At 41.7% G+C, this 13648-nt stretch overlaps 1 protein-coding gene across 1 annotated transcript in view; it reads left to right on the top strand.

Annotated features, from left to right (window-relative positions):
• LOC117943400 (plexin-A1-like) overlaps positions 1 to 13648 on the top strand; it is a 191797-nt gene that overhangs the window by 87559 nt on the left and 90590 nt on the right. Inside the window, exon 4 of the mRNA XM_034869500.1 lies at positions 213 to 373. Coding sequence (XP_034725391.1) covers positions 213 to 373 — 161 coding nt within the window. The remainder of the gene's footprint in view (positions 1 to 212; positions 374 to 13648) is intronic.

Genomic DNA, 13648 nt, shown 5'->3' with positions numbered 1-13648 from the left:
AGTTCTTAGTTAGATATTGCCTGATAAAACCTTTCAAGATACACTAATTGCTGCAGGATCACAGTTCTATTTGTACATTTTGTTATGATTTGATACTATAAATAAAATTGAATTGAAATCAATCAACCCTTTGAATATGTTAGAGTACTTTTGAAAGATTCTTATAAGAGTGTTGATTATAAGTATTTTGTCTCTTCTATTTTTCTCTGTAGATCTTGGTAAACTCTGTGAGTCCCAACCGTCCAGCGGTGCTCTATGAGAAGGTGACTGTAAGCGAGGGAGGAAGTCCCTTACTGAGAGACATGCTGTTCAGCCCAGACCAGCAGTACATCTACACGCTGACTGACAGACAGGTGAGTTCAGTGTTAGAAATGCACACACAAATATGCGCACATTAAGGCATGCATGAACCCAAAAACTCCACAGCGCATACTCTGAATATATTTTTTTTTGTACAGCTGTGGTGCGAGAACAAAGGATTACATACTACACTACTTATAGTAATTATACTAGACTACATGACAAGTCACATGGAATCAAATGTATGACATTCTCACATGTGGTAAACACAGGCCGTATGTGTGCTGTTATGAGTGCATGTATCATCATTAGCCTCCACATCCAGCATGCCTCAATATGGCACAGGTACAGGGTCTACGATGCCTTGTTAACACTTATTTTATTTGGGTTGACATCACATACATTTACACCAATGGTCTAGTACCAACTCTTCAGAGCTCACCCTCATTAGCCATCAACATATATATCATATCTAATCGCAACAACTCATCCACACACACACACACACACACACACACACACACACACACACACACACACAGAGTGTTATAGGTTACGTGTGTGTGTGTGTGTGTGTGTGTGTGTGTGTGTGTGTGTGTGTGTGTGTGTGTGTGTGTGTGTGTGCGCGCCCGTGCGCCCGTGGTCATTACCAGCCCCACCACTGGTGAGGGCTGTGTCTTCTTTGATGCTGAGTTTGGGGGGGGGGGGAGCAGAGGGGGAGGCAAAGTAGAGCGTGTCGCATCTCTGTTGCTCCCCAGGCCCAGCTGCTCCCCTTGTTTTTCTGTCTCATTAGTGCGGTGAGTGAAGGAAGCAGAGATGGAGGGAGGGCTGGGGGTGGTGGAAAGTGGGGCTGTACATGATGGGAATATGTCTGTATTTAATAGATCTAAAACAGGCTTTGGAAAATGATTGTCTGATTAAAAAGGGTGAGATATGTGTCTGAGGTCCGTTTAGTGAAAGTTTTTTAAGGATAGGCGAGTTGATTCCGTAGCCTGCTAAACTAAAGCATGGCCATAAAATGAAATCCTTTTTCCTTTTCCCCTATTTTTATATACTCTTTGACCTGATTCACTTGTCTGCATAATGATACTTGTGCCTGGCTTACAAGTCAGAAGTCAGTAGAAGTGAGGTGATGAACTGCAAAAAAGAAATGCAATGTACCAGTTATGTCGGTTCAATTCAATTAATTAATTTCATCAATTTAATCTCAAATTACTGAATCAAGATTATCAAAGAAAATCACGCTGTATGGTAGATCATTTATGACATGGGCCAGTTGTAAGTAGCATTAGCTTTTAACCCTACTTGCCTTGTGTTGTCTGTACACATATATGTTTTGGAGTTTTTGTGTGACACTGGCCCTCATTTATCAACCTAACGTAGATACCAGCGCAGAAATCCTCTCACGTCAGGCTTCACGTGGGCTTTATAAAACGTTTGTATCACAAAATCAGAGCGTAAGAATTGTTGTACATTGATAAATGCAGCGACTGGAAGCGATCGTAATGTAAATATCACACCCCAATACATACTCTGTTTTGAGGCCTTCCTCCTACAATTTACGACATGGCCAGACATAAACCGGCTAAGAAGGTGGAGATTTAAACCCTGACATCCGGTTTATTTGGACTAATGTGTGTACTATTTGACAGCCTAAAAACTAGTATTGAAGACAGTAGGAAGAATGCAGAATGGAAAGCGCTTTTTAGTGTCTATGATAAACCCCTATAAATGTACTGAATTGTTAATATTATTACAGAGATCACTGATGAGGTCAACAGTGTTGCCATAGTAAATCAGACTTTTATTTAGGTTTATTTCATTTATACATCCTTAACATGTGTATGCTATAGTTCTAATAGAAATATACAGGCTTATATTGCAATCTCTCAGGCCTACATGTAAGTGTACCTATTTTTAAATAAACACACAGTATCGGAGTTTATGCAGTGTTTTTTATTTTACTCGTGTTTTTGTCATTAGTCAGAGACGGGCTACTGTAAGCTGTAAGGGGAGGGGCTGGAAATACAAGCCAGAATATGTTGGCCAATGGCAGATAGAAAACGTTCACTTGTGACCATCACCGTGGCCCATGTGTGTACATGTGCACTGTTGTACCGGCGCATAGAGGTCGTCTAAAAGAGCCACATCTGCCTTTGCCAATAAGTAATCAACTGATGACTTCTCCATCCATCCATCCATCAATCAATCTTCGACCGCTTATCCGGTATCGGGTCGCGGGGGCAGCAGCTCCAGTAGGGGACCCCAATCTTCCCTTTCTCCTGTTAAACTAATTATATGCTGCACCGCAAGTCCACACTGACATGAAAACTTGTGTACACAGGTCAAACCAGATGTGACATTTTATTACGCTCACGTTCAAATTAATAAATGCCTTGCTTTGCGTAGGAATTGTTGTATGCCTGCACTACACCTGTTTTAGGTCATACACATGTTTCATAAATGAGGGCCACTGTTTTTGTTACTTGGTGGCCGGCTTTATATTTGCAGCTAGAGCGGCTAAGGGCATGAGGGACACACCCACACAACCATTTACACTCAAGGATGTTCTGTCTATATCTACTTCACATCATACCCTTTTCTTCACAACTCCCCCCATCATGTTCACACACTCTTTCTCTAAAGCATACACCTTCATCTCTCTGTGTGTCTGATCCCCACTAATGGTTAGCAGGCTCAGGTTAAGCAGAACGGAGGGGTTGCAGTTGCCAGTCCTCCTAGCTAAACCCCCTTTTCAGCACTAATGACTAGGGGGTGCAATTCCCTTCTTCAGCCCTCCATCCTACCCTCATCTTTATCCCTTTGCCCTTCATCTATCCTGCAATCCCTACTTTTATAAATTCATATACACACACACACACACACACACACACACACACACACACACACACACACACACACACACACACACACACACACACACAAATGAAGAACCAGGCGGTGAGTCAGAGTTAGGGGCGAGGCCCAGTGATTTATGACTCGCTCTTTTCCAGCCATATTCATCACTGTCATTATTATCAATGGAGGATATGACAGCAGGAGAAGACGGCCTGCTGTGTGTGTTTATGTGTATGCATTTGTGTTGAGAGACGGTAGTTTATTATAGCAAATTTAAGTCATTTTATGTTTTATTGTTGCTGATGTTGTATAATATGTTTATCTGTTATTGTGTGCCCATTGTATGGGTTTATAACTTACAGGTAAAGGTCGGTACCAGCTTTTAGATATATTGACAAAATAAATAAGGATCTGGTCTCTCAACTCCACACACACACACACACACACACACACACACACACACACACTGCCCTAGACATATCCCAAAACTATTATTGTTGGTCTGAATAAGGAAATACTGGCTCTCAGATTACTTCATTAAGTGCTGATTGTTAGCTAAAGTTACTTTTTTTCACAAGTTATGTCAAAAAGTTCACTAAGAACAATGTCACTCTTTGATTCAACACTAACTTTTTGATGCATCTCTCTCTGTGCAAACACTGCCACTGTGGGAAATCATCGCATTGTCTTGGCTCAGTCAAGACTTTCCGTCATCAAATCGTTTCTGTTTTGGAGCCACATAGGTAGAACGCTGTGACTGAACTTGGTGTCACAGCTGCCATTTTTGCTGTCTTTGTACACATACTCAGCCTCATAGTGACATACACACACGGACATGCACTTCCTTGTGTCTTTGATATCAGCCATGCATATGATAGCGGTGCGGAGTGCGGTGCTTGCTAATTGCTTAACGCATGAATATTCATCTCCTCTTGTGCGGGAAGGGGGGACGATGGTTGGAGCGATTACGGGCGTCCTGGAAACAGACAAGAAGGACTTGGAGGGCTTGATAAAGTGGAAGGAAATTTTATATTATGTGTATGCATGAGACAACCTTTATTGAAGTGTCTAACATGTGCAAATGTACGTGTGTGTGTGCGTGTTTCTGTGTCTGTGTGCACACATACAAGCATATGTGTCTCAATTGCAATTTGTACTAGTGGTGTTTCATGTGCGCGTACATTGATTCAACCACATCTGCATGTCTTTGAATCCGCATTTGCACATACACTCAGTATTCAAACACGTGTGTGTAAGTGTGTATTGTGTGGGTGGACTAACACAATTGTCTGACTTTCCATTCAGCATCGTTTGAGTTACTACAATAGCAAACAATGGTCTCTATTGTGTTTTTGGCTCAACAAGGCCTCATCAAGTAATATCTTACCCATAGGGTTTCGTCCTACATCAATCCTGTGTGTGCGTTTGTGTTTGTGTGTCAATCTGTTTACATTCACATATTACTGGTTCGTTGCCAATCTCGTTAGCAAACCCATTACCACAAACTGACATCAACACACATAATAAGCAGCTGGTTGTATCAATCAAGACTGACATTTTAGTGAACTGGATACAGCTAATCAGTCAGTTCTAAGTAGCTCAAAGATTTATTTTCCATAATTTATCAAACTCTGGCTGACTATAGAACTCCCGAAGTTAACAAGTGCATAATGCGGCGTTTAAACATCAGCCATTGTTGGCTGACACTTTGTTTCATCAATCCGGTTGCAAGTGTAGCACGCGGGAAAAGTGATGTGTTATAAATGCTTGAACAGATTTAGAAGAGAGGGATCTTTTCCCCCCAGTTTTTATTATGTATTTACTTCAGTTTCATTCAGCTACTGATCCCACTAAGGTCATTTTCACATCGACAGCCTTTAGTTCGGTTGATTCAAACTAGAGTTTGTTTGCCCCGCTGGTGCGGTTTGTTCAGGCAGGTGAGAACGCAGCAATCACACTTGGGTGCGCACCAAAAAGGGACCAAACAAGCTTACAGAGACCTGCTTTAAGAGGTGCTCTCTGTACGCTTTGAATCAAACTCTGGAGCGGTTCGTTTGTGGTGAGAACAGGATCCGTACTCGCACCGCACCAACTACACAAACTCCACACTCACAGAAATGGACTGCAGTCAAGCTTGCCGTCCTTCACTCGCATATCTCCGTGGTCAAACCAGCTGCCTCTAAAGTTGGAGACAAACAGCAGCAGAGCAGAGCGAGGTCCCGGTGATCAGAAAAGACGTAGTAACGTCTCAAACGATGTTTGATCATTTAAATGAAATGAGCTGTTTTGACCATGGAGATGCAAGACATTTACAACTGTCCAGGACCTTGTTCCTGTATTTACTTTCTTGCTGCCGCCCCCAGAAACATAACAGGAGTGGATGTTCTTGTGTGATTTGTAATGGTGCATTTTGGTACGCTTGGATTTTTCCAGGTGTCAAACCAAACCGACCAAGGGTAAATTGATGCAAGTTTACAAACTCACCAACTGATTCGGACCAAAGCAAATAAACTATAAGTGTGAAAGAACCCTAAGCATCCTACCTGTTCATTTAGATTTATGAGCAAAACTCCAGCTTTATCTTTTTCTTGACAGTGAAAAGCTTGAATGAGTATAGGAGGTGGTCATAGTTATGTAAATGTTAATAGAGCTGGTGCAGCGATGCGTAGAAGGGAGAACAGTGTCTAGAAGGGAAAAGTGCTGGTGGCACTCAATTACAAGAGTTCAAACCATTATAGCGCCTTCCTCAGCACAGGACCAAGCACATACATACATACGCACACGCACACACACACACACACACACACACACACACTCATGACATACACAATAATGTTACTCATACATTACTGCACACTCAACATCTCTGTTAATGTCCACATTTACCCACCGTTGGTCCTTTTTTGTAACGGCAAATGTCTGTACTGTCAGTTGGGTACTCTGTGTGTATAAAAACAGTCACATTTGAGGAGAGTAGAGGAAAATTAACTGGTTAATTGAAAATAATCGGCATATGACTCAATAATAAGAATACTTTTTAATTGCAGCCCTACTCCCCTCCTGTCTGTGACATGACGAAACAAGAGAAAGGGGGGAAAAAATGAGTTAAAGATGCTCATTCCTTCTAACAGTGGCAGATATGTGAGGAGACTGACCAAGAGCCCATCATTAGCCAGAGAGGGATGGTTTCCATGTCTCTTAATATCTCAAACTTCACTCTCTTTTACTCTTGATTGCGTTTCCTGCCCTTTCCTCTCACTTCCCTCTTTCCTGTCCTATCCTTCTCTCTTGTGGTTTTTCCCTTAAAAAAGAGAGTATGTACTCTATTAAATGTGTGCGTGCCCCATCAGAAAAGTGGGCTCAGACACTTGTCTTTGGCGCGATGCTATCAGTCCTAATGGAAGTCTAGCTGTCACTAGATAGCTCTGTCTTTCTCTCATCTCACTCCGTTTTACTCCACTGTCTTTTCCCAAAGGATGGCGTGATAGAGCAGACTGATAGGGTTAGAAAAGAGGGTGAGATGGATAGGGAGGTTAATGGTTCTTTCTCTCTCCATCTCCCCCTCCTCCCCTTTCTTCTCAATCACTATCAATCGGCTGTGCAATCGGTCCTCCTGTTGCTTGACAGTGATTTGGGCGGGAAGATGTGGTTTTGACTGATGGTCATTGGATGAGGCCTATCAAAAGCTGGCATGGCCCTCGGAGCCTCTCCAAGTGGCAAGTCGCTGTATTCAGTTCTGTGGCTTAACCACCTGTCACACTTGGAAGAACAATGAAGTGTCACTCATGCATGACAGCACAGGGAATTGTTTTGAATTTAAGTCAAATTTCTTTTCAAATTCATGCACAGCAGGCTTCAGCAGACTCAGTTATAAAGTGTCAAATGGGGGAAACGCTGTTGAAAAGTTATATCCAGTCACTGTTGGAAAGCACAAAAAGACAGAACATGATACTGATAAATACAGCTGGAAAGACATTTACATGTAACTAATAATTATTTTTTACATTTTATAAATATCGTTTTTTCAGTGAATCTGTTTGTCTATAAAATGTGGTGGTAAACATCCATTACAAGCTTCCTCATCCCAAGGTGACTTCTTCTGAGTGCTTGCTATGTTCAACCAACTGTCTAAAACCTACAGAGATTTTGCTTGGCTGCAAATGCTCACATTTGAGAAGCTGAAAGAGGCAAATGTTTGCCATTTTTGCTAGATAAATGAGTTAAGCTAAATCATTCCTTTTATCAGATTTGTTGAAGATTAAAGGGCATGAAGATCCGTTTACTCGCCATAGAGAGTGCTACTAAAAAATAGCCCTATGATGTGATAAGGGATGTCTTTACTCAGGCTCGGAGACTAACATTTTCCTATGGAAAGCCTTTGTTATAAACTAGAACCATTAAGCTCAAAACACTTTGGCATTTACCAGGCATGGAGAGTCTAATGAAAGATTTTGTTTAGTGGTGCTATGGGAAATGTCGGATCCAGCATGTTTAAAGTTTGATCTAATAGAGACTAAAGAGAGTCAGGACATCGCTTCCTCTTCTTCATCACCTTTGAACAATCTAGGTTGCTGCACTTACTCCTTTACTTTTCTGCCTCATTGATTAGTTGACTAATAATAATCATAATGTCCAACTTACAGAACTCTGGTTGTCTGTCAGTTTGTAAAGTATTTTCTTCCTTCAGTGCAATCAAGACATATGGATGGCAACATCAGATCATGGCACAGAAAAACGTGACAAACGGATTTGATTTGACTGTTTTCACATATCTTTAGAATGTTTTGATGTAACTTTGGTGCACATTGATAGGCGCTTGACTCAGCAGCTTCGCCCCGCGTCCCTTTGCTGCATGTCATTCCCCATCTCCATAGCTGTCCTATATAAACAAAGGCCTAAAATGTCCAAAAAGTACATACATACAAAGTCAATCAGACAAACTTTGTTTATTCTGCTCAGTTTTTTGCCAGCTTTTAACAGTCCCTTTCTATTGAAACACCTACCGGCCATGACTTCCACACAGCGACTCCTGTCAGAGAAAATAAGGAAAAGCAGCATTTGTCCTCTTTTCCCCCCTCTTTCTTTTTGTTTCTCTCTGTATGTGTATATGGTGGTGGGTCGCCTGGCAGTGCTAATGGAAATGCCAGATGTGTAGCTCCTCACTCCTCACCAAGTCCATTTACTAAAGTGACAGAGTCATTTACCAGACCGCCGGCCTCTCCCATCCTCACTTAATTAGACGACCCCTGGGCCTGTCTACCTTAGCTGGTCACATTTACCTCTCTCTCTCTCTCTCTATCTCTCTCTCTCTCTCTCTCTCTCTCTCTCTCTCTCTCTCTCTCTCTCTACAGTGTCTTTGTTCCAACTCTTTGTTTTCTGCCGTTTTTCAATTTCCGTCTCGTCCTTTGTCTCTGTCTCAGTTTTCCTCTTTTGCGCTCCTATTCCACTTTCTCTCTCTTCTCTCTTTCTGTCAGTCTCTCTCTCATGAGAGCCAGAGTATTACGGACAAATTGCTGAGAGTGAGACAGTGTGGTGACCTATAGTTTGATATTAGCTTTCTTTGGTAGATTTAATGGGAATGTCTGTGTGATGAGTGATCACATCTTTATTTCTCAAAGTTGTGTTAGTCTTTTTTCTTTCTTTTTTTACTCATTCTAAGTCATCGCTTTATTTACTTTTTTAGCCTGTCATAATTGTTGCACTTGTTTCATACATTCCTTTTTTAAATTCTTTTTATTTTTGTAAGAAAAAGTGACAAAAATCTTTGCAGGTGGTATTTATTGATGATTGTTTGTCAATCATCATTTGATTATTTATCAAAAATCTCATTGTGTACATATTTTGGAAAAGCACCAATTGTCAACCCTACATATCGTTGCGATATCGTTATCAAGGTATTGGGTCAAAAATATGATATTGGAGTTTCCCTATATCACCCATCCCTAGTTGTCATAGCTGTCTCCAAGGAGAAGGGAATTTGAATTGTCAACTTGAATGGCCTTGAACTCACGATATGTGCATACACAAAGGACAACTAAATAAGCTGTTTGATCAGCCTCTTGTATTCACCAGCATGGAGTCAAGAAGAAGAGAGAAGTATTTCAGAAGAGGAAAAACAATGGAGCAAACGAACAATTGAGCCCAGTGCAGAAGAAAGAGGATAAAAAGATAAATTAAAGATGCGAAAGAGACAGAGAGCTGATGGGAAGAGAGAAATGGCAGACAAAATACAATATCGGAGAGATAAAGATGGCGAGAAAGGCAGGGAAGACAGTGGGTGCAACAACTATCGAAATCAAGAGAGTACAGCTATCACAGTGAGCACTATTTTCTTTTGCTATGACACATAAAGACCTAATTCACTAAAACAGGTCAGCAGCAAACAATTTGAGTTGACCACAATGGTCAGATCTGTCAATAACATCTCTGCAGTGTAACAGTGATTTTGTATCAGGGCACAATTCAGCAAATTGAACGTGACAGCAGATGATTTTTTGATGGAACACAATGATGTGATCTGTGATGTGATGTTCACTTTTCATTTCTCTTACTACACAACCTTTGCGCATCCTGCCTCTCTTCACCAGTCTTTCAGCACCTCTGCTTTTTGGTCCCAGACTCTGCGAGTCTTGTTTGCTTTGCTGCTTATCTCCAATCAGTCAACACTTGGTGCTCCTAGCCAGTCATTGATCTCCTAAGCCCCTTACAATCCAGTCAATGCACACATGCTAACCCAGCTTTGATACAGCGCCCCCTGAGCAGGTATTTCAACACTGGGCGAACTTACTTACTTACATGGACACTGTTGAGGGACACATTTCTGCACTACGCCTTAGGGATTGAGGGACCACTACTGGGTAGACCTACCATTTCTAATGACCAATTGTAGGAACCACACAGTGATGCCAAAGCAGAAGCCGGCATCATGAATTACTCTCACTGCGCAGTAATGACTAGGGATGTTTGGGAGCTCCAAGTGAATTAGTGAAAGCTGTTGCTATAGATGTACGGTAAAGCCAGAGGCTGACTGCAGTCAAGCCACCAGTGTGCACGAAGATGAATTTTTTTTTGTGGTGGTCGGCGTTCTTCTGTTTCTTCTAAAGCATTTAGCAGCAGACTAGAACACTTGTAACGTTGGGCTTATATACGGCCCACCGTCATGTGTGGGAGGATTCCCCCGGTACCTATGGTACTGTTGAAAAATGTAACTCCGTCACATTTTTTTGAATTTTGGTATCAAAGTACCAGTTCTTGTGACACCCCTAGTAATGACAACCACAACACATTTTGAGCTACAGTTGCACCCTAACAAACAAGTCCAGTAAGTTGTATGTCTTTTCATTTTTATTTCTGTGTGATATTCAGTATCATTTTAGGGCATCTAGTGCCTGTGCTGGTAGATAATGATTTCTTTTTCACGCACATGGGTTTTCACTGCTAGCACAGATTAGACCACAAGAAGATGATTGACGGTTGTTGAAATAATGCATGTGTGGTTAATGTCAGTTTACAGCGAGGAGGCGATAGGAAAATGATGGAGGCATGATGACAGGTTATAGCCTTTCCTCATCTTCCTCATCCTTCTCCCCTTGCTGTCTGCTCATTCTGTCAGCTACTGGTTAAATCACATTTTTTTGTTTCAACTGGACTATTTTTTTCTGCTCCACCACAGCTTCTTAAGATTACAGAGCAATGTTTGGGTAAAAGGAGATGAGCAATAAAAAGAGCCACAAACTTATGAGATTTTTCTCTGCAATCTGAACATGTGACTTTTCCCCCCAAATGCACACAGTTTTCCTAAATGTGTATATGGAAAGCTGATTGTGTATGTGCACTCTTTCCTTAAAAGTGACGTCCTACACTTTGACCCTTGGGAACTCTGCAATAAAACCAAATTTCACTATTTGTTGCTGAGCTACACAATTTTGCCAAAATCAAGTGTTGAGCGCAAGAGGTTCCGTGGTAGTTGTTCAAGGAGGCATGTGTATTGCTAATTTATGATGCAGTCTCATCCAGAATCTAAAAATAACTGAAAATAAACTGTGACTTCCCCTAAGCTCAGTGTAAGCCGTAAAACAGGCTGTCTTCTGGTAGACATTTCTGTTGTGCCACACTCCTCTTCTCCTCTACTATAGACTCCCCCTGTGTTTGAATGTTAAAAAAAGAAGCTGCAACAAGGCTGATCCTTTTATGTCTGAAGATTTAACAATCAATGAAAATCTGTGTTGAAATGTTTACAGGTCCTTTGGGTTTTGGGGGTGACCGTCGCAAAGCCTGTTAGCTGGACGTTTAAAGGCAGGTGAAAGCGCTCTGTAAAAACAGATTGGAGAGGAAAGGTGGAAAGTTTATAGCAGAAAGGAGATGTCATGGCGTTGCGATATGGTCGGGGTAGAGGGCTGACAACACGGGAAGAGAGAGCGAGCAAGGAGAATTGAGTTACTGCGGTGGATGTTATTGTAAATAAGGAGATGGCAAGAGAGAGGAGATGGCGGCCTTGGTTTATAAGGTCATTTAAAGGAGTAATGTGGCACATTGTCGGGAATTGGCATTCATTAAAAGAGCCATCGAGAGGGACAGAAAGAGGGAGACAGGGAGGGAGTGTGTGTATGTGGGTCTGTGGGTGAGCAGTATTCCCAACTCACATGCAGCCACACATTTTTTTGATCTACATGCAGTTATACAAATGCATTCCCGCTTGGGTAAAGCATTTTTATATCCCCACTGAGAAAAACAACCATCATAGCCCCCTACCACATCAACAGCTGTATGCCACTCCCACAGAATAGAGCCCACAGTGTCATTACTACTAATAGTACGGGGACAATTGTTACAATAGTCCATATCTATCATTACACAGGGCGGTGATAAGGTTTTGCTAGCTCATGAAGGACCTATAGAGATAGTATGATTTATGTGGCCCATTGCCCTTAATCACAGACATGATGATTTATGGAGAAGAGAGGAATCGGGCTGTGTCTGTGATGATTTTGAGGAACAAGCCATTCTTTTTCCTTCTCTCCATTTTCTTTTTTTGTTGAATCATAAACTATTTGAAAGACATCCTGTCCATTATCTGCACATTCGTTCACACTCATTTTCCCCCCTCTGTCATCCTCAAATTATCTAAGACGCACCAATCCCTTGTTCCATCCTTCTTTCAGCTCTCCTTTCAGATGAAAACTAGACTCACACTCGTTCTGACAATGACACATAGCAGCCGTCTGAAACCATATCCCATCTACTCAGCACAATGTCCTCAACGATTCTCCCAGTGTGTGTCTTCCATTACACCTCTCTTTCCCTCTATTCATCCATCCAGCCAGCACTTTCAGTAGATGACCACCTCCTTCTCTTCCCCCTCCCGTCCCCACCACTGCGAGTTTGCATCATTTCAACTGTCTTTCTCACTCTGGATGGCTAGCCGGCTATAAAGCTACTGTACTGAAGTCTGTAGATTGAATGGGATGCTTAAATAAGGATGAATCTAGGAGAGAAGATTGTGGGCAGATAAAGTAGCAGAAGGAGCATAGATAGTAATAGAAATAACCAAATGCATAGTGGGGAAAAGGAAATATAGAAAAGAAAAAAGGGGGATTGTTGGCACACAGTGTTGTGCTTTTGTCTGTCTGCCCATTGCTTGAGCAGTATTGCTATGTAAAAAAAGCCCCAAGGCCAGTCTGACACAATATATTTCAGAGCATAGATGAGTTCCACCATGTCATACTTATCTCATATCTGTGTTGTACTCAAAGCTTACAGAGGAAACCGGGCCTCAGTTTAATATTTCAGCGTTGCGTTCCTTTGTCCGCCTGGTTTTCGTCCTGCAGCTAACCAGCTTTATCTCCTACCTCAGGCCTCTGCTCTCTTTCTTGCTTATGTTTTTTTCTTTTTCTTTTATTCCTTCATACATTTCTCTGTCACTCCCCTCCCATACCTAGTCTCAGGCCCCACTGGGCCAGTCGCTGCTGTAGTCCCCACATACTAGGCCTGCACAATTCGCCGAAATACACAAATTACGATACATTTTTTTGGCTTAAAATTGATATCACGATTCTCTGCCAAGATTTTTTTGTCTACAGGCTTGTGGTAATTTGCAATGTGCTATAGGTGCCAAAAAAAAATCTATGTTTGGTTAAAATTGTCTTGTAAATGTTTTAGTTTTTGTCTTTGTCAATGTCTTTCATAGAGCAAATAACGTTACATCTTTCCGACTATGACATTTCCCGTAGACATGTATAGTTTCCGACTGGGAACCCAGAAACACACTTGCATCTCTCGCAAATATCTTGAAATACACACACACTTTCAGACCCATTGGGATGTCACATTTAGCAGGAGTGAGGGCTATCTTTAGCACTTCATTGTGTTTCGTAGGCAACATATGTAGCCTATCACCAAGCTCGTACATCCAGTCTGGCTGTGAATGACTGACTAATGTTTTGTTGCAGTACAGGCTCTCTACTTTAATCCACTCTCTCTCTCATACATG

The sequence above is a fragment of the Etheostoma cragini genome, chromosome 4 (assembly GCF_013103735.1).
Source record: "Etheostoma cragini isolate CJK2018 chromosome 4, CSU_Ecrag_1.0, whole genome shotgun sequence".
NCBI classification, from domain to species: Eukaryota; Metazoa; Chordata; class Actinopteri; order Perciformes; family Percidae; genus Etheostoma; species Etheostoma cragini.
This window is presented reverse-complemented; position numbering and strand designations above follow the sequence as displayed.